General features: G+C 40.5%; 2 protein-coding genes across 2 annotated transcripts in view; one reads left to right on the top strand and one right to left on the bottom strand.

Moving 5' to 3' along the window:
• Nucleotides 1-22252, top strand: part of Cah1 (carbonic anhydrase 1) — a 35912-nt gene extending 13660 nt beyond the window's left edge. Inside the window, exons 2-7 of the mRNA XM_076308863.1 lie at nucleotides 2180-2380; nucleotides 7750-7871; nucleotides 13166-13261; nucleotides 17587-17701; nucleotides 18599-18777; nucleotides 19658-22252. Of these exons, the coding sequence (XP_076164978.1) occupies nucleotides 2180-2380; nucleotides 7750-7871; nucleotides 13166-13261; nucleotides 17587-17701; nucleotides 18599-18777; nucleotides 19658-19726 (782 nt within the window). The 3' untranslated portion in view covers nucleotides 19727-22252. The remainder of the gene's footprint in view (nucleotides 1-2179; nucleotides 2381-7749; nucleotides 7872-13165; nucleotides 13262-17586; nucleotides 17702-18598; nucleotides 18778-19657) is intronic.
• Nucleotides 2180-6277, bottom strand: LOC143145467 (uncharacterized). Its single transcript, XM_076308864.1, has 3 exons — nucleotides 6038-6277; nucleotides 3163-3466; nucleotides 2180-2528 (listed from the first exon to the last, which is right to left on the bottom strand). Exons 1-3 carry the CDS (start codon nucleotides 6146-6148, stop codon nucleotides 2512-2514), a joined length of 432 nt encoding a protein of 143 aa, XP_076164979.1. The 5' UTR covers nucleotides 6149-6277; the 3' UTR covers nucleotides 2180-2511.
• Nucleotides 22253-22254: the final 2 nt, after the last annotated feature.

The raw sequence follows: 22254 nt of genomic DNA, 5'->3' as shown, positions 1-22254 counted from the left end.
AAAACAGCGATTCGTGCCTTCGAGCTTGCGGAGGGAACGTAATCGAAGGACACGGGACGTTTAAATTGCGACTTTATCGGAAACAATATCAGAATCGCGTGTCACGACGGGGAAAGGTTTATGTTGCGGCACGTGACGTACGCCCATGATAATGAGTTTCTTAAAGTAGGCGATAATTTATCCCGATTGTCGGTACGAATAGTTGCTGTTTTGGCGCGCTATCTGTTGCATAATCTGCGCTTGCACTTCGCGGCGTTATCATTGGCGTGCTGTTAATATTTCTAATTAACGACTATTAATTGTTTCTGTGAATTAATTCTGATCACAGAGCGCGGGATCTGTCGTTAAAAATGGCGGGAGCGGTATACCACTTTGTCCAAAGTTATGGTTTTGGTTAATTCGAACCGAAAAGATAACATTTATTCGATATATATTTCTTGGACGTTGTTCTGTTTCTTTTTTTGCGGTTCGAAATTGTAAAATAACATTCGCGACGATAAATAGAATTATGATCGTCTTAACTACGTGCAATTAGCAGACATAACCTATATAAAATTGAGGTACGCTTTGTTCGATGGTACAGTTAAATTTTGTATTATTTTGTATTATTTTATTCCACGATTCGAATTCGAATTTTTTATACGACGAAAAATTTTACTGTGCATCGTTTGTGCGTTGTTATTTGGATGAAAATTGCGCTGATCTCTGAGAATCAGGTGACCAAAGTGTCGAGAAAATGCCATTCGAGTACACTGTCACCGTTTACGATCGTTATCTCTCGGTAAATCGTAAAATCATGTTTCCATAAACGCGATTAAGTAATTTATTGTCAACGATGCTATCTTTAGGATGCTTGACGCGTGGTGGATCGGATACTTCTAATTGTTACACGCTGAAGGAAAGTCAAGCTAAATAATTTTCATTATTTTTTAAACGACGATGCACTTACTCGATCGATATTTCGTTTACGAATCAAAGTCACGATTACAAATCGGGTTTCGATGTTATCGTGATTGTACGGCGCATTGAACGTAACGTTACACATTTCGAAATACGGTGACTTGCACGATATAAAATATTTATGCGTTAGATAACTATAACATTACCATACTTCGTTGCACTCGGTATCGTTTTAATATCGTAGAAACCTTGTCGCGCGAGTTATCGCGTTGGAATTAAAAATCAATAAAATTTATACCCTTAAAGTAATCCATAACGCGACACATCGAGGCGACGTAATTAACTCGAATTTTATTTTTTCAATTTTTGTACGTTTCTCCGGAATTTCGAACGATGGCACTCGAATTTACTCGAGACGAGTCGTAAATGCATTTCGAGCCTGTCGTAAACGCATTATGAACGTATAATGAACGTATCTTGAATTTGTCTCGAACGTGTTACGAACCTGATTCAAATACACATTGAACAGATAACATGTCGGGTGAATTAAACTCCAATCAACAAAATACTTAAAATACATATTTACAAACATCAATGCTAAATCAACTTGATACGAGCAAACTGCAAAGTCAACGTAAACATTTACAAGATACAATAAATCCCACTTATGGCCCGTTGACAAGTCAGGCTTCCAACGTGTCGCTCAAATTCATCAAAATCTTGAAGCATCTGTCACGTGCACGATTAACCAAACAAGTAGACGGTTTAAAAGCACTTTAATTATACTTTACCTTGTAGATGGTAGATCACGACATAATACCACTTTTAATTCTATAATAATATAATACTTATATTTCCTTCGTCAGATTTTTCGTTCTATAATGATACTTACATTTTTTTTTTGTTACATTTTTTATTCTATAATAACACTTACCTTTTTTTTCGTTACATTTTTTATCCTATAATACTTACCTTTCTTTGTTTTACATTTTTTATTCCATAATAATACTTACCTTCTTCTGTTTTACATTTTTTATTCCATAATAATACTTACCTTCTTTTTTTTACATTTTTTATTCCATAATAATACTTACATTCTTCTGTTTTACATTTTTTATTCCATAATAATACTTACCTTCTTTTTCATCACATTTTTTATTCCATAATAATACTTACCTTCTTTTTCGTCACATTTTTTATTCGATAAAATACTTATGTTTTTGTCTCGTTACATTTTTGATTATTGAATAATACTTATGTTCCTTTTTGTTTGTTACAGGACCCAGCACATGGGTGACAAAGTTCCCAATGGCGGCGGGTTCCAGGCAGAGTCCGGTAAACATCGAAACCGAGCGTGCAGAATCCGACCACGAGGCTCTAAGTAGCAAACCCCTTCGATGGAAGTATCCGGCCACCGCTTCCCGGAAGCTCGTTAATCCGGGTTATTGCTGGCGCATAGATGTCGACGGCGAGGGCACGTGTAAGTCCGAGTTCGTTTCAATTTCCCAATCGGGGAGGCATCGATTCGGTCGCGAGGCACGCTGCGCGCGCAGCACCGTGCACTCGAGCGGTGGGGGTAGATGTCCGGCGGCTTTGAGCGGCCAATTAATTCTACCTCGACCGCCGCCCTGTCACATCGATCGAAGCTGCATTACGAAGTACAGACTCGCGTCGATTAAATAATCATTCGTAATAACTACAATCCTCGTACCGCGATTAATGGATCAAAAGCCGAGTTCTGGCTTACAGGAAGATAAAATTAAATACACTTAACAGTATTTTGAACCGCTTTAAAATTCAAAGCACGGGAAGCGAGCCTTGCTTTTACGTTCGTTTATATTTATTTTTATATCTTATCATCGTTATTATTACTACCGTTAGTAAAGTACCGACTTTAGCCGCAATTTTTGCTGACGATTATCGAAACGAAGATTATTTCGACGAATTGATTATTTTGACAGAGATTTATACGCGCGATGACAATTATTCGAATATTCGATCCCTCTTCTTTCTAATTTCAAAAGATATTTGATCAGGTGGAATTGGTACACATTCATCATCGGTAGTTCTCAAGTTTAATATTTTCATTTGTAAATTTTCATCGCGATTGCGTTCCAATGATGTAAAAACAAAGAACCCGCGAATTTTACTCAGCTCCGCGAGGGCGAGGGTGGCGGAGCTTTCGGGGTTAAGAAACGCGCGGCGTGTCGTGTGGCGGCTGGTTCGTGCATTTAAATGCGAAACTAAGAACTCCTTCGTTACCTGAAAGTCCGACGCGCATACCCGGGAAGAACGATTGCGATCGGCAGCATTGAATTGCAGATCGGCCGCGAATGCAAATACGTTCGCCCGGTCGTATTGGCTCCCGACTGCTCGAGATTTCGTGGGAAGAGGCCTTTCGATGGAGAGTCGCCAACTCGCTCGAGATCATCGATCCTCTATTCGGCGTCGAATCGTTGGGACGCGTCGCGTTTACCAACATGGAACAAGATCTCCTTTCTCTACATTTCTTCTCTGTGTTGCAATGCTCAAAAATGTAGGGGCAGCGATGAGAAGAACTAGGAGACTTGGAGAAAACACAAAGTCACTTGTATTAATGTAGAATACTTACAAAGTAGAGGAATTGACAAATAGAGGACTTAAAAAGTAGAGGACTTAAAAGGTAGAGGATTTAGAAAGTAGAGAGCTTACAAAGTAGAGTGTTTACAAAGCAGAGTGCTTACAAAGTGAAGTGTTTATAAAGCAGAGAGTTTAAAAAGTGAAGTGCTTAAAAAGTAGAGAGCTTATAGAGTGAAGTGCTTAAAAAGCAGAGAGCTTATAGAGTAAAGTGCTTACAAAGTAAAGTGCTTACAAAGCAGAGAGCTTACAGAGTGAAGTGCTTACAAAGCAGAGAGCTTACAAAGTGAAATGCACACAAAGTAGAGAGCTTACAAAGTGAAGTGCTTACAAAGCAGAAAGCTTATAGAGTGAAGTGCTTACAAAGCAGAGAGCTTACAAAGTGAAGTGCCTGCAAAGCAGAGAGCTTACAAAGTGAAGTGCCTGCAGAGCAGAGAGCTTATAGAGTGAAGTGCATACAAAACAGAGAGCTTACACATTGGAGTACTTACAAAGTAAAGAATTTAAAAAGGCAATGACTTAAAAAGTAGAGGTTTAAAAAAAATCGAAGTAACTTTTATTAACCAAATAACTTAAAAGTTAGAGTTCCCTACTTTCGTATCGATAACACAAATCAATTTTAACAATTCTGCATAAATTCGGCGTGTTCCTTATCGCGACACCGTTTGTATATTCCCTATTTCGCAAAGATCTTTTCTCGGTTAAGTCAATTGTTGACCGAAGAAGTGTGCGATGTTGTTTCGTCTTTCGCGCGTCAGCACAAACATTGCGCCCCGAATGTTTGCTCGTGAAAAGCGACGGACTTAATCTGAACCGGTTCGAAGTGGATTTTAGTATTAACCGCGAGCTGAAGCTAATTGGTTGCGCGAGCAGGGCACGAAACGCGGCTCTAATCGTCCGTTTCCGACACCGTTAAGAGGCGGGTTCTCTTTAACAGGAACTCGCGAGGAAAAGCGAGGTTCGCGTTCCGTCGCTGGAAACGTAAATCCCGCGACTGTAAAACTTTTAATCTCAGCGCCGCGACGATTATCAGCGCTATCTGGAGGATTAAGAGAGCAACTGTACCGCGGGAACCGCGACTCAAAGGGCCCAGTTTCGTTAACAAACCGATCGGTCTTTCAATTTTCACCGCCAAGTATCGTTTCGGTCGATCGATAGGTCGTTTAAGCAGAATCGTTAATTTCGTCGCTCGAGGCGGTATATATTGGCCGTTCAAGGTCACCCGGATACCCATCTCCGTCGCATCGCCTCTGGCGTGTCGTACCGAAAGGAAAGTGATCTCGTGGTGGCAGTGGTTCTCCGCGCGGAGTTTACACGGACGCGACCGATTCGAACGTAGATTCGAAAAAAAAGCACGTACCATCGACGATTATCTGAACAGCATCGCGCAACGGGAAAGAACAAGCAAACACTCTGTGCATATGTTGATTTAGATGCTCGTATATCGTTATCTTATCACTCTGAATCGGTGATGCGTCGCGGATATTATCGCTGCGGTAACGAGAAATTGTTAACTCAAATTATGCAATACCGTGACGTCGGGAAGATTGGTCGTTGCTCGAGTTGACAGATCGCTGGTAACTGATACAGAAATTTTCGAATAATGAATAAACGATGAACGATATTATATTCGATCCGTTACTCGTTCGATGCAAATTATAATTATTTTATCGTTAACCGTCCGATCGAATGAAATTCTGCCCGTAGTAATACGTTTAGACGCGGTTGCACGATCACGTAGTAATACGTTTAGACATAATTTCAAGATCACGTAGTAATACGTTTTGTCGCGGTTGCAAGATCACGTAGTAATACGTTTAGACATGATTTCAAGATCACGTAGTAATACGTTTTGACGCGATTCCAAAATCACGTAGTAATACGTCCTCTCGAGGTCACACAACGTGTTCTGTTACGTATCGCGATATAACACACGTAGTGATACGTGGTTTACTCGTGATCAGAAGATCACCTGGTGACACGTATCCACGTGCCACGATTTCTAAATCACGATTCGTGAAACACTTCGCGACAATTTTAAGATTCCGTGGAAACGTCTAACACGTACTAATACGTTTTTACACGATTGCGATCACCAATCCTCGCGTTCGTTCCACGTATTTCCTCGTGTTCTCGATACTCGAATCGTCTCCCTTCCCCCCACTCCCTTTCTCTACCCCCACCGCTCCAACATTTCCACGCGAGGCGGACCGACCGTCGGAAAGTCCAATAAAAACCGGTAAATCGGGCCGGGACGACGACGGGGGCGAAGCGAAACGAAGCGTCGTCGAACGGGTTCCGTGGCGCGCTCTCCCGTATGTTTTTCCTCGAACGCTCCGAACAACGGTCTCGTGCCGCTTTAACGTTACATTTTCAACCGCTTTCGCGAAGAAACTTTACCTCAAATTCCACAATACATTCACAAAAAACATTACGACCATTTCAATCACAATCACAAGTAGTTATTTTTCCCTCAATCGTCCATTTTCCTCGAGATACGTACGAATATCTTAATGTATACCTGTATCGAATCTATCGGTAGTTCCGCAGTTAAAAGGAGGCTATTACCAACGCGGGGAGAGCCCTCTGCGTGGCGCGCTCTCGAAACGAGGACGACCGTGTCGTGACGCATTATGCGTGCTCATATGTGGCAGGAACGGGGAACATTTACACGACAGAAATAGAGCAGAATTTCAGGGAATCGATGCAAGATGGAACCACGACCACCGACCACCGCGATACGTACCGCCAGCGTGGCCCATTTTTTCGTTAACGATGACAAATCGTTCGAGATGACTGACGAACGCCTCTGGCCTCTCTACGCTGTCCCCACCACCTGCCGCGGCTTCCCCCACCCACCGGTGCTACTCGCCCCACTCCTCGCAGTCGCCTCGCGGAGAGTTGTTTGCCTTTGACGAGCGTCAATATTTAGCCTGGTCGTTGACACAGTAACGTAGGGGAACATTGGGAACGGAACAGGTGCGCTTCACGACACGAAGGGAACTCGCGACGCGACGCGCCTAATTTCGAGCTCAATCTCGACGATTACACGACGCTATTAAACCGGTATTACCGGTTGCTCTCTAACGACCCTAACCACGCAACGGAGCGCTAATTTCGACGGATCTCCTCCAGCGGGAATATTCATTGACTCCGTTCTACGACGAGTTTCGATCGATCCTCGGGATCGCGACTCGTTCTCCCGGGGGGGAATCTCGGTATCGGTTAACCCATTCAAAATGGGCTCTTTCTTACCGGCAGAGAAAATTATTTCTTATGTAAAATATTCGCGTGGTGATTTTTGTAAATGAAAAAAAAAAAAAAAAAAATAGCTCGAACGAAATATAGATAAGTAAGAAATTACTCTAGAAATAACCTTACACTCGGATCAGAAAATTCATACATTGAAAGAGTTTATTCGAATCGTTGAAAAGTGGAACAATATTAATTGAGAAATTATTTGAAACATTAATCTGTAGAATACATATAATTTAAGAGGAATTGTTACTTGAAGCACATGAGAGATACGTAGACCGAAAATATTATTAATAGTTATTAATAATATTGAGTAGGTTTTTTGCAAATTGTAGATATATTTTATTCCAAGTATAGCTAATAGTATAGAATACAAGAAATGATCGTTTTCCGTTAAATTTTCGATTTTCATTATTTTCTTTCCAAGTCTTTTCGACAGTTGAATTTATCATAATTTCGGTTACGATTGTTGTACACGTGGTTCTAGAAGCTTGTCAAATTTCAATGGAATCGGTGAGAATCGGTACTGACATTCCCCTTGTCGGTGTCCTTGATTCACGAGTCGCGCCGAGAACGTTCGCTTTGAAGCGTCGTTGATCCATTTACGCGAATCCCCCCCTCATATCGTTCGCGCAATTCGGCTAATCAAACGTATCCTGTAATTCAACACGCTCGAACGATCTGCGTTCGTCCTGTGAAATAAATGTGGGAAGGCGGTTGCTAAATATAGAGAGCCCCCTTTGGTCTCCGCGAGCATTGATGTCACGCGGTCTAAAAACGGCTGGCACTTTTTTTATAATAATAATCGTACGATTATTGAGCAGACAGTGTCACGAAAGGTGTCTCTGTCCTTGAAAAGCCCAAATTGTACAAAATTCTCGATAGGAATAGATTCGAACAGAAGAGGAGGAACAATCTCGTAGAAATTTATTGTTTATTGTTAACGATCGATAAATAAAATAATGAATTTATTTACAGTTCTGAGCGGTGGTCCTTTGATGGACGACGTCTACAAACTCGAGCAGTATCATTGTCATTGGGGTTGCAGCGACTCCAGAGGGTCCGAGCACACGGTGGACGGACAGGCGTTCGCTGGAGAGGTACGTTTTTAATCAAGAATTTTATACGGAGTCCTTTTTATCACGTAGTAGTACGTTTCATGCTGATTTCGAGAAACGTACTGCTACGTTTCGTTATTTTTACAACCACAGTACTATGTTTCATTCTCACTTCTGTCGTCTGAAAAACGTAATACTACGTCTTGTATTCTGTCATCTAGAAAACGTAGTACTACGTTTTATCGTCATTACTAAAACCGTAGCGCTACGTTCTGTTGTGTAATCTAGAAAACGTAGTAGTAATATCACCTCGTCATCGAGAAACGTAGTGTTAGGTTCACCATCGTTTCTAAAAACCATAGTGTTACGTTTTCCCTAGCTTCAGAAAACGTAGTAGTTTCATCCTGCCATCTGGAAACGTAGTACTACGTCTGAGCTTAACATCTAAAAACGTAGTACTACGTCTTAACACCTAGAAACGTAGTACTATATCTTAACACCTAGAAATGTAGTACTATGTCTTAACATCTACAGACGTAGTACTACGTCTTAACACCTAGAAATATAGTACTACGTCTGATCTTAACACTTAGAAATATAGTACTACGTCTGATCTTAACACCTAGAAACGTAGTACTACATCCAATATTAACATCTAAAAACGTAGTACTACGTCTTAACACCCAAAAACGTAGTACTACCTCCGATCTTAACATCTAAAAACGTAGTACTACGTCTTAACACCTAGAAACGTAGTACTACTTCCGATCTTAACATCTGAAAAACGTAGTACTACGTTTTAACACCTAAAAACGTAGTACTACGTGTTACTCTAACCTCTAGAAACACAGTACCAGTGATTGAAACAGCATTGATACGTTCCCCGTGCAGAGACCACACATTGGGTATACTTTCTTTTTCTTTTTTTTTTTTTTTTTTGAATGGGATGCGATCGTTCGCGTAACTCGCGTTTCGAGAAACAACAATCGAAGATTAACTCCGTTGAACGACCGTATATATTCCATTGTCGGTTCGGTGTACGTAGAACAATAGCGCTCGATGATTTCCGAATGCCATTGAAATGTTAGGCGCGTGCTCTTAAACGACTTTAAAAAGACGCACGCGGGATTAGCGATTAACTGGGTCCTCTGGCATTCGTAGTCAGCGCCGACTTCGCGGTGAATCGTTAATAATACACTCTCACGGAGCATGATTCGCGTCACGATCTTCGGGACGAGCTTACGACCTTGTCCGAACGCGCGTACTACGTCGTCCGCGATTTCAAGATCGAGACATCCGGAGATGAAGACACCCCAATCTCCACGGGGAACGTAATTCCGTTATTGTTAACCCTTGGACGACCAGCTCACACCTGGAGATCCGTAAAAGGGGATTTCGAGGAAGTAACCGAGCCTCATTATTTCGTTAATAACTCATTGTCTCGAATTGAATCAATTTAATTCCAGCCAGTCCTCTCTCCCTCTCTTGACCTCTTCAAACCTGTCACGTGTATCTAAATTACCACGAATTGTCTGAAATTGATAAATTCAGTACTGGGTTAGGTCGAAACGGATCCATGTGGTGCTCGACCATGACACAAACCTGACGAATAGTATCCAACTATATTTGCTGAGGATCGAGTATGTTCTCAGTCACTTGTTTACCAAGCTGCCAAGGATATTAAAATATTTTTCACTCTTACAAGTATTTTTTGAATATTTTTTACTTCTACAAGTATTCTTATAATATTTCTTGCTATTACATATATTCTTATAATATTTCTTGCTTTTACAAATATTCTTATAATATTTCCTGCTTTTACAAATATTCTTATGAAATTTCTTGCTTTTACAAATATTCTTATAATATTTCTTGCTTTTACAAATATTCTTATAATATTTCCTGCTTTCACAAATATTCTTATAATATTTCCTGCTTTTACAAATATTCTTATGAAATTTCTTGCTTTTACAAATATTCTTATAATATTTCTTGCTTTTACAAATATTCTTATAATATTTCCTGCTTTCACAAATATTCTTATAATATTTCCTGCTTTTACAAATATTCTTATGAAATTTCCTGCTATTACAAATATTCTTAGAATATTTCTTGCTTTTACAATTATTCTTATAATATTTCCTGCTTTTACAAATATTCTTAGAATATTTCTTGCTATTACAATTATTCTTATAATATTTCTTGCTATTACAAATATTCTTAGAATATTTCCTGCTATTACAATTATTCTTATAATATTTCTTGCTATTACAAATATTCTTAGAATATTTCCTGCTTTTACAAATATTCTCATAATATTTCCTGCTATTACAATTATTCTTATAATATTTCTTGCTATTACAAATATTCTTAGAATATTTCTTGCTTTTACAAGTACTCTTGGAATATTTCTTTCCTGTTACAAGTATTTCCATTCTAAGATGTACTATTTTTTCCAAGTTTGTCCAACGATCGTCCCAACGAAACGAACAATCGTTCACAACAAATGTTAATATTTATTACGAAAAAGAATTTTCAACGAACGAATTCTTCGCGTTACTTGGAACAGAGACAAAAATCGCGTAGACGCCTAAGGGTTATATTCGTGAATGCCCACGATCGATTATGCAATGATAATTGCAAGCGAATTGGACGAGGATACTCGACGATTTCAAGAGTAACCGAGACGGTTACACAACTGGGAGATTCGCTATTGAATATCTAAAGAGGTCGCCAGAGAAAGTAATTGAAACGACCGTTGCTCGCGATTAATATATTTCCAAAGTGCACCCAGGACCGATACACCCACAACGATGATTATATTATTCATAGAGAACACCTGTACAAATTCGTTTGGAACCTATCTAAAATAATTGAACGTAATTCACAATGAACGTCTGATCTTAGATTGGTTACACGAGATTGAGAACTTCTCTTTCGAACGAGAACGAATCGATCGCACGTAACGATCCATTTTATTACAATTATTTTTCGTCGATCGAGGAAAAATATAGAAAAAAAGATCTGGTTGAGTATTTGTTTAAATTAATCGTAGATCTTGCACAACTTCGTCGTTGAAGAACCGACTCGAATCTTATTAATTACGTTTCTCGATTACCTATTCCGTGTGTCTTCGAACGTTTCCATTAACGATACATTCGAAAGACGAAAGGAAACGATTATGTTAATCGACGTTCTCATTGAGGCAAACATTTGTATGGAAATTGTAATCGAATTATGTAAGGAAACGTTCGGATGATATTTTGCATCGTCCTCGTGTTTCACTCGACGAATTCTCCAGGGACGTTTCCACGAACTCGGAGGTACCCATACCCGAGATTAGGGTACCAAAAATGGCCGACACCGGCTCGACGATACTAAAAATAGTCCGACGATACCCAGTCGGATGCAATTGCATTGAAATACGTCGACGAATCGTCGTACTGAAATTTACATTCAAGTTCCAAGCACGTCTTTCGCTCTTCGATGCACTCGGAATGCACCGAGAGAATGCACTTCCTTCTGAGTTCATCAGGAGCGCACGCAACGTGGAACATTTTTAATGACGCTTTCGTGACACGTGCCCGGGCGCGGTGTTTACCAATGATCGATGATCGAACCACTGACTAATTTCCAGAAAAAGAAATCGATTCTTTTTTTTCGTTCGATGTACACATTTCCATAAAGATATTCCGATCTCAAAGGTATCAATCTTGGACGCAGGTGTTTCGTATGCACCATGCGCCGAAGATGTATGACTCCGACAAAATGAATTATTTATACTTGACGAAACTCTCGTATCTCGATAGGACGTACATAAATGTACGCGGAAAGTCTGGTATTTATCATTTTTGAATAATTTCTTCGAAATAAGTCCCGAATCTCTCGACCTCGACAATAAGCAATTTTTAAAACGTTGAATTCGTAACGAATACAAATTGTTCAATTTGTTTCGTCTTCTGGTGAATCAAAAACTCGTTGAACGCGTTTCGAGGGCCACGTGGTATTATATATATATTTTGCAATGGAATATATTTGCAGAGATTTAATAAATCACTGCGTGGAGTGTTCAAGGAGCAAGCAGTTTGCTTTGCTGGTAATTTTGCAACATTAATATTGAACAACGTGGATATCGCGAACGATCACGAGTCTTCGTTTCACAAATATTTTTAACCGTTGTTATCTCGAGATGCACCGGTTTCGGAGTAATGGATCATTCGTTAATTAACGGTGTGTTTGATCAGTGACGAGGTTCATACACGAACTTAACAGCAACCGTGTGAAACTTATCTTTTGATTTGTTTGAGGGACTTGTTAGTACAGCGCGTGGTTCGGCTCGGTTTCGTTTGCTTTCCGATGTTACGAGCGTATTTCAATGACTACACGCCCGAATCGAGTTAATGATTCATGGAACAATAAGCTTCCGCAAACAATGAATCCTTGACGAACGTTTCGTAGGGTGTAGATTCCAATTATAAACGTTCGTTAAAAGTGCACTGTTATCTTTTATCGCGGTGACACGACGATGAATTTTGGTCAATTGTTAACACTAACCGTGAAACATTAGTATATTAAACCGAGAAGATTGAAAGAATTCTGAATAAATAATTTTGAACGATTTTCTCCCATTTTGGAACACGACTGTTAATCGAGACTGGTATTGCTGTAATTATAATTATTATTCTCAGTTATTGTACCATTGTTCAACTCTGGAATATCTCCAATATTGTCCACACCTGTCACGTATAGTATAATCCAGTTAACTTTTTTCTCAATACACTCGCAAAACCATCCGTGTAATTTTTTTTTTATCTCGCATAATAACCTATTTACTTGCTCAAGGCTATCATTACACATTTTCACATTTGTTTCTCGTTCTTACGGAGACATAAACCACCGTTCATAATTCGAAGTGAATACTATCCTTATGGACGAATAACCAGGAAAAAGCGTGGTAATTAACATTAACATACGCAGGAACATTGATCGACCGTATCTTATTCCATTCTATATTGTCTTTCGTCATCCAGTGTGTGCAATCGAATATTTTTAACCTGTCTATTTACCAAAAGGGTGTATTCTCGTCGATACAATAAACCGTGTAAAAATGTTGCAAGTCGATGAAACGTTTGATTTATCTTATTTATTTATACGATATTTTTAACGCGAGAACGTACCGAACGTTGCACACGTGAGGTAAACATTTATCGCGGGAGATAAGATAGAAGAAAATAAAGTGTTTGCGTTTACCGGATCCAGTTTCCGAACATAACCTCAAAGTCTATACTCTTAACAAAGAAACATACCACCACCGTAAAATCGTCTTTCTGTTGCAGTTGCATCTGGTGCATTGGAACACCAGCAAGTACGACACCTTCGGTGAGGCTGCGAAGGCATCCGATGGCCTCGCTGTGCTCGGTGTGTTCCTGAAGGTCAGTGATCATTTTATCGCGACGTTTTTCTACGTCTCGTATTTTCCATCGTAAATTTTCCGGTTCGGTACGACGAGCTGTGTATCGGATCCAGATTCGTTCCCGTGTTTTCGAGACAACTCGGAAGCGGGAGAGTGCATTACTCACTGTCAGTGTATCGTTCGATCGATAACGATCCACCGTGTGATGCAGTGCTCGAATAACACGATGATAATCGTACGCAAGCAAAGTTGCACCGCTCGGAATTAAACAGAGTTGTAATTAACTCGTTACTACCATGAGGTTTCGTCATGGTTACCTGAACAAATTCCTCAATGGTAACTCAAGATTTGTTTCTTTCTTTTTTTTTTTTTAAGCAAAGTAACCATTGATAATTGCTCCGAGGAGTAAGTTTGTTTCGGTTCGACTAAAAAAGCACTGTGTTAACAACAATTACGTGCACGTTGTTATTAACGATTCTTCAATATTCATAACTTTCGTGCTGTGACATTTATTGCACTCTTTTCTCTCTCTTTTTCTTTTTTTTTTTTTTGCGAATCACGGGTTAGATTCAATAATAGAGTCTCGTTTCTTGCAGCATTTTGCATATGTATTCTATTACTGTACAGTGCAATGAATATATTGTTATTAATCGCTTCTGTCGTTCGTAAATCACGCCCGAAGTGTACACCGGGAATCGAACAAGGAAACGTTACTTTTGAACAGTGAAAATAATTATCGAATGTAAATAAATTATGAGACGAACGTGTGATAGAGTAGAACCGATCGAACGAATGTGATCTTTCCGCCGATCTGTCGAAAAAAAAAACGGGACAATAATAATTAATACGGAACGTAATTGTTGTGCAATCGTAGGTATGAATCATGAACACGTGTATACAAATCGAACGAAATAAGTATGTGCGTAAATGTCGAAGAGGTGTGTCGCAGTTAAATTGCTGTTATTAAAACGAAACATCAATGGTGGCCTAATAATAAGACTTCGTTGTTATTAATAGCGGTGTGTGTACGAACGTGAGAATTCATTTCGAGAATTCATCGTACAATGTGATTTTTTTTTATTAATTGCGTCCGTGAAACGTTCGATTGTTACGAAACAGAGTCGATTTGCGGTAGTTTACAATTTTACATGGTTTCCAATGCTGTCGTCGGCATACTTGGAAGCCTCGTCGAGTTATCGATACTTTAAATACGTTTATGTACTGTTTATGCCATTTGTACGGGTGCACCGTACCGATATTGACATATTTATTGGGTTGTTCGAAAAGTCATTTCGTTTTTTTTTTTCTTTTTTTGTGAAAATGAAACGAGATTTTTTTAAAGTGTATAAACATTTTATTAAATTATGTATTCTCCATTTTTTTTTGTGAAAATGAATTGAGGTTTAGAGTGTACAAACATTTTATTAAATTATAAATTCTCCATTTTTTTTTGTGAAAATGAATTGAGGTTTAGAGTGTACAAACATTTTATTAAATTATATATTCTCCATTTTTTTTATGAAAATGAACTGAAATTTAGAGTGTATGAACATTTTATTAAATTATATATTCTCCATTTTGTAAAACGAAATAACTTTACGAACAACCTAATATATACTTACCGTAAGCTTTTACATAAGCCGTATAAAAACTTTGTAAGCAGAATCCGTAACAGTGGCCGCGGTATCGTCATCTGTTGATGGTGTCTTACGTAACTCTAGTTCCACTCACCGCGCCTCACCCCCCCTCGTCCAAGGCGAAGTGAAATTCACATTTGCCGCTTTACGCGTAGAAAAAAATTGTACAACACGCGACGTATCGTTCGTTTCCATTCGTGTTACGTAGAAACTATCTTTTCGTCGAGAAAATCATGCTACCTGGCGAAAAAAAAGATTTACAACAATCGAAGACAAAAACCGAGAGCGTGGAAAAATCGTAAAATCGCCGGGTGTAAAGAAAACGGATTGCGATCTATGTTGTTAAGGAATCGTGCCGAGTAATTTGGAATTAATTGTTTCCCATGGACACCCGTAATGAGGAAATCGGGTATAAACATGGACGATAAATTACTGTGCACATATTTTCGTCGACTATGCAAGGTTAATAACCTACAGAGTGAATGAAGGGGTATTAAAATTATAGTTCCGAGTTTTAAGTAAAATTCTTTTTTTATAGAAAAAGAAAACGTGTAATATTATTATGAAAGGTTTTATACAAGTCTTTTCGTAATAAATTACACGGTTATATTTTTGTAAACGCGTCAGTGTCGTCAAGTCTCGTTGCAAGTGGTTGCGATCCAAGGAAAACTTACATCCTTCGAGTCTTTCGGATAGTATCTAAAGACACTGGTCAGTATCTTTAAAAACATGACCTACGCTATGGCTATCACCTCCTCGTATCTCAACGAAAGGAATAAGTAGCCTCTGTTGTGTATTTGTGACCTACGCGTATAAAATATTAATATTATCGTAGTAATTTCCGAACAGTACACGAGACACGACGATCCACGTGAAGCGTGGATCGATAGAACTGCCCTCTCGTGATCTGCCACGGAATCAATTTCTTTCCGATACATCTGCGCGGTTCGATTGCGCAATGGTTACTGGACGTTCCAGACTAGCTGAAGTCGTTCAGAGCGTAGCGTGCCCACGCGAGCTCTCTGCATAATGCGACGTTGATTCGAAAAATGACGTTCCACAATTGATCGGTTCTATTGTGTCGATAGGCCGTGAATTTTCATCGTGTTCGCAGCAATTGAGATCGAATTCGTCCACAGACGCAAATCTTCGTGGGATTTCAAACGAAATTATTCAATTTGGAATGTTCGTTGCACGTTTCGATACGTCACTCACGGAAGATATTACGTTTGGACCGAGTGTGGCGATAGCGTATTTCTACGTTACGTGTACTGCTACTTATAGATCACTGATAACGCGACGTCACGTCGAACACGTATCATTCGAGAGGGCGAATAGCGACACGTTTCATTGTAATCGAAGCAACACGTAGAATTACGTTTATCTGTACTAGTAATAGAAACGTGAATTTGCAAATGTTTCTAGTACGGAGTTTGAGAAACCCGTGACGCGGCATGTTGATGTACGTTTCTATGCAAACACGTAGTAATACGTTTTTGGCGCGAATAGAGAAACACGTAGTAATACGTTTTTGGCGCGAATAGAGAAACACGTAGTAATACGTTTTTTGCGCGAATACAGAAACACGTAGTAATACGTTTTTGGCGCAAATAGAGAAACACGTAGTAATACGTTTTTACGTAAATCGCGGTAAAATACACAGCAGAACGTTCTAAATAGAAATCTGCAAATCACCTATTACTATACGTGACCATTACACTACGTGTTCGACGCGAACCGGATAAACACGTAGTAATACGTTTCGCATGGGATTGTGGGTGCGTGTACTTTACTTCGATAAAAACACGTAGTAATACGTTTTACATACGATCGTGGGTGCGTGTACTTTACATCGAAGGGAAGCACGTAGTAATACGTTCTACGTAAAGTAATGATTACACTTTACACCGATGAAAAACACGTAGTAATACGTTTTGTCACAAAACGATTCGAACCTCCACGTAGTTCTACGTGCGCGAAGCGTCACTGGCGGTACATCAACAGCTCGAATCATAATCTATGCGCATTCTCGCCAAATGATATAAACATTGAACGATCGTTAGATAACGCTCGCGGTCATTAATACCAGTCGCGCGGAACATTCGAGTGACCGCAATTCCGTGGGGACTCTCTTACACTACACGCTTCGCAATGCAAACATTTCTCTCCCCCACCGCTACCCGCGTTCAGGTTATTACCGCGTGGAAAAGGACATCGTCTTCCTCTCGGTACATGCGTTTGAAAATCATCGTTTCCAAGATACAACGGCGACAACGTTCCATCACATCGTTCCCGATAAGCAACTTGGAATCTCAATTACTCGACCAGCGTACTTTCCGCGGAACGCGTGACTTTTTCCATCGTCACGCGATCGTGGACACTTCGTATCGTCCATTTAGGCCTTTCGAATCATTTACACGAGCGCACACAGCGGATCCATCTACGCATCATGAATGAAAGTCGTGGGAAAAAATTACGTAACCGTTGAACAATTTTTCACAGTGTGGCCAATCGAAGAGTAAAAAAATTGCATGATAAATATTCGAAAGTTTCTCGAATCCTAACCTCTAAAGTTGGATTGTAATTTCACTATCACGGATTCAATTTTTCTTTCTCTCTTCGTTCGGTATTTATAATTGTCTTCTGTTAAACGTGTACGAGCAAAGATGTATTATTATTTAAAATTGTGTTCCGCCGTGGGTTCCAGGTTGGCGAGACTCACGTAGAGATGGAGAAAATAGCGCGTATGTTGCCTTACGTCTCCCACAAGGACGAAATGGTGGATATTGTCGAACCTATCGATCCTGACAAATTCCTACCTGGTGAGTATCTTCGATATATCGCTCGCGATTTTCCAACCGTCTCTATCGAATTCCGTTTGTACGCGGTTCGCCTTTGAGTATCCACCTAATTATGTATGAAGACCGTCCAAGTTGTTTTCCCTCCGGTTGTTTTTCCCCGGTGTCGCGGTTGTGCCAGAAAACAAGGTTTAAATTTTTATAGACCTCCTCGACTCGAATTGCTAAATCCTTCGCGAAGCATTTGTCATTCGTGGCACGCGATCGCAGCGCCAACGGAATCATAATAGAAATGACAAACAAAGAAATGTCGTTGGAACGATAGACGTCTACATATTTCACGAGATTGATTTTCCAATCTTAATTATCGATGCAACCGGGGGAAAAGATCCGATCGGTGTATCGTACTTCGACGTTTCAACGATTCTTAATTCACGGAATTTTCCCCGATACGCGCCGTCCAATAATTGCTCGAATGGGAAAAAGGAATAATGTTGAACGAGTGTAAAGGTCGTGCAGGCAAACAAGCCAGTTTCGTGTTCCCTTTTAATAGGAAACTTCTCGCACATTACGTTGATGAAGTTATATAATTTCTTTCCGCTCCCGTCGTCTCCCCCCCCCCCCTCCCCCTCCGCGTTAATAAATTAGCAGCCAGCTTAAACGTCAGAAGCAAAAACGCATTAGTCCGTCACGCGATTACGCTTTTTACCATTCGCGTTCCTGTAATTTACTCCTTTGAAAATCTTGACCGCCGGAGGAGATTGTCAGTGTCTTTTCTCACCGATCGTTAATAAACTTAACTTTTTTCTATCCGCTTGCACTCGATTATTTCTTTTAAACTCGTCCCGGTCCGTATTTTCGATTTATTTATTTGTGTTAAGCGAACAAATTTTGTTGCAATCAATACTTTTATCGATCCAGACGACAATGGTTATTGGACGTACCTTGGTTCTCTGACCACACCACCCTTTAACGAGAGCGTCACTTGGATCCTCTTCAAGAAGTACGTCGAGGTGTCCCACCACCAGCTCAACATTTTCCGCAACCTGCGAAAGTTCACGCGAGGCGAGGAGTGCCCATGCCACGAAAACCACGGAGCGGTAAGCTGATTTACTGTATCTGAGTAGAGGCCGGATAAATTGGCCGCTGAAGGCCGCTCGGCGGCTGCCCCCTCCCACGCCGTATTGTTTGGCCACGCCCTCCGCGGCAACGCTCTCCGCGTCAACGCCCTCCGCGTCAACGCCCTTCCTCTCGAAACTGACTGACTAGGTTTGCTATAAACTTTGGATTGTTCGGAAAGTCGTTTCGTTTTTTCTTGGTGAAAATGAAACACGATTTTTTTAGAGTGTATAAACATTTTATGAAATTATATATTCTCCATTTTGGAAAACGAAATAACTTTCCGAACAACCTAATATTTATATAGTAGGTGTTCTATCCACCGAGACACTCCCTTGTGAAAAGCTTCAAATTAGAAATTCGTATATTTAAAATCTGAATTCTTCACAAAAGAATGTCCGTTGGAAGAAAATATATACAAAATGGCGTCATTCGACTTCTAGATTTGTCCCTACAGGTGTCACAAAAATCCACCACGATTACCACCAGAGTGGTAATTATCACCATCTTCCAAAGTATTTCCTTGCACTTGGAATCCCAAAAAGGTTAGGTCATCCTTTAGAACGTTGTCAAGAAAAATATCCACCGTCTCCTGTTCCCCCCTCCAATCGATTAAAGTGGAACGAAACAACCATCGGACACCTTTCGAGCAGGTTCGATTAATCTCCATCCAGGTTGCGAGACAAGCTGCATAAAACACGAGCCAGAACGCAGGTTTCCCTGACGGGCAGGTTGTTCGCAATTTTTTTTTTCCACCGTTTTATTTTTAGCCCCCCTACCCTCCCTGTTCGCCGAATGAATTTCAAATCGGCGGAATCACGGCCCCGTTTCCTAATTCCGGTGCTTTTCTTCTGGTTCCAGGTAATCAACAACTTCCGTCCGCCGTTGCCGCTCGGAAGTCGCGTGTTGCGGGAGTGTGGCAGCTTCTGAGGCTGTTTCGTTCTGACGCGCGTCGGAGCCAGTCGATGCCAGGCGAAAAACGACCGGAAGGAAGAGGCCATCCACGAAACTGCTCCTCGCTGCTCATGAGAACCTTGACGATGATATCCCCATAGCCTTTTGTTCATCAAGCGCGTGACAATGTTCAGACCCCCGTTTTGCACCATGGAGCTTTCAAACGGTATCCCAGGTGCCAGATGAGAACACAATGTGCCTAACTGAAAAATACGTCCAGCCTGGTGAGGACAGGAACGATGCTGAAAAGATGGAACAACGAAACCCTAGCAAATGGGATGAAGGTGTTCCTAGGGTACATTACACTAGAGGATTGTTTCCCTTGGTCATCCAGGTTGACAGATCTCTGTTAAGGTAGTCAGGAATATCTGAGGATGAACGAAGGGTACTTTGTATTTAACTAACAACAATTTCCAACACTGAGGGAACATTAAGGGAACATTGTTCTCAATACGAGTAGATCCAGTGGAGACTGTTGGACCTTACAGAAGGGAGGAAAATTTTGCAAGAATTAATGTACCAACCGTGGAATTACCAGATGAGATTAGAAGGCGCCATGAGGCAGGACATTGGCCGAACACAGTGCAATAAATGCGTGTCTCCAGAATCGTTGAATCCCACGGGGCAATAGATTTCGTTGTTTCGCAATCAAGTGGTAACGACCGTGCACACAAGCGTGAGCATTTTCATCTCAATTCTAAGTGCAATTAAAGTAAAACGTAGTTGAACCGAGAACATCACTTCGCTTGACTGTAAAAAAAAAAAAATAAAATGTAGAGACTAGATTAGTTGAAGAACTACCACGACTGCTTCGTCGACGGATCGAAACGAGAAACGTGCCTATACGTATACATATACACACGCGTACACACACACACACACACACACACACAACTGTCGCAGGCTGTACACTTGTGTACACACGTGTTGTACGTCGACGATCAAACGTAAAATTTCATGCGACGCGCCGTTGCTGCAGGATACGTTGAATTTTTTTCAAGAAAAGAAATCGTCGTTGAACGTGCTATATAATGATTAAAGAAAAAATAGTTTTTAATGTCTTCGCGTATACCAACGGATCCGTCCTACCATTGGCAGATCCTTCGTGGATCTAACCACGCCTTTCTACGAGGAACAAACATCATCGTTTGTCGAATAATCTACCACATGTTCCATGTAAAATAATTATATATTATACACGTATATGTATGGATATACGCGCGTGCAGATGTGCTGCCCAGAATATACATACGCGGTACATATCGTTTGTGAAATTTTGCGAGCCTGTCGGATGGCAAATACGGACTCTCGACTGGCCAGGTTTATTCTTTCAACGTGTCGTAGCCGAACGGAGTCGCGGCCAAATGAATTGGCCGCTCGAGGCTGACGCGAGGCCTACCCCCACCACACTATCCGACCACCGCTCCATCTGTCGACTCTTTGCTCAACCGTGGGTGTAGCGCGTGGAGGCTCGAGCGGTTTGCGAATACCCTGCCATTCGAGAGTCAATTGTCAAAGTTTTCGACCGTCTTTTACGGGATTTGTAGACTAACGAAAACAAAAACAAAAAAAAAACCGAAAAAATATCAAGAGTGCATTTTTAATACACGTAGAATATTTCGAACAATACATAATCACGATGCACTCGTGTAATAGCAAGGATCTTCCTGCCAAGTCATTTTAAATGAATACGTTAAACAAATTGCTGATTCGAGTCAAAGCGTCGTTGACATGTCGTGCACGCCACTGTGCCTTTTAACCACTCGCGTGATGCAACAATTGTATAGTATTGTAACATTAACGCGTTCGTGTCCCGGGTCGTCGGTTATTTTACCAAGAGGACCTTGGACACGAATAAGGAGATTGAACTATCCTCGCGTAACGCAATTTCTCTTTTAAAGGATGCTTTTATCGCAACGACTCCGTTTTATTCGATTCAATCAGAACGGGGTGACGCAATTGGCGGAAGAGTGAACACCAAGTACACATAATCGGTGTAAACAACCTTAAAAAAAATCGAGAAACGCTTATCTACATGTTTGGCCCGGTTCTGATTGAAGTACACTCACGTGACCGTCATCCCGGATTCTAAAAGAGAGTCTCTTAATTGTACAAGAATAACGAGTGTCAGCTTTTTTAATACGCTAGTTTAAAGCGCGCTGAAAATTTCTCCCCTGTCCGCAAATTGTTCCGAAAATGTTTACTTTACAGTTACTCGACTCACAATCAGCGTTGAAACGAGCGCCGTTAGTATATTCGATTGTCCGGGACTTCTGTATATTTATTATCGAACACGTGCGTAGCAATCTGTATTTGTATTTCGTAGCATCGACTGTGATAAGAAGAAAAAAATATATTATGAAAAAAGGAAATAAAAGAACCGTGAAACATCACGGTGGTACGTTTAAAGGTTGGTTCACGATATTCGTCTAGCCCGGTGTTTTGTAAAGTAAGGGGGAGCGAAAGGGAATTTTTAATACAGAAAAATGTTGACAACCGATACA

This window comes from Ptiloglossa arizonensis, chromosome 4 (assembly GCF_051014685.1).
Source record: "Ptiloglossa arizonensis isolate GNS036 chromosome 4, iyPtiAriz1_principal, whole genome shotgun sequence".
Taxonomy (NCBI): domain Eukaryota; kingdom Metazoa; phylum Arthropoda; class Insecta; order Hymenoptera; family Colletidae; genus Ptiloglossa; species Ptiloglossa arizonensis.
This window is presented reverse-complemented; position numbering and strand designations above follow the sequence as displayed.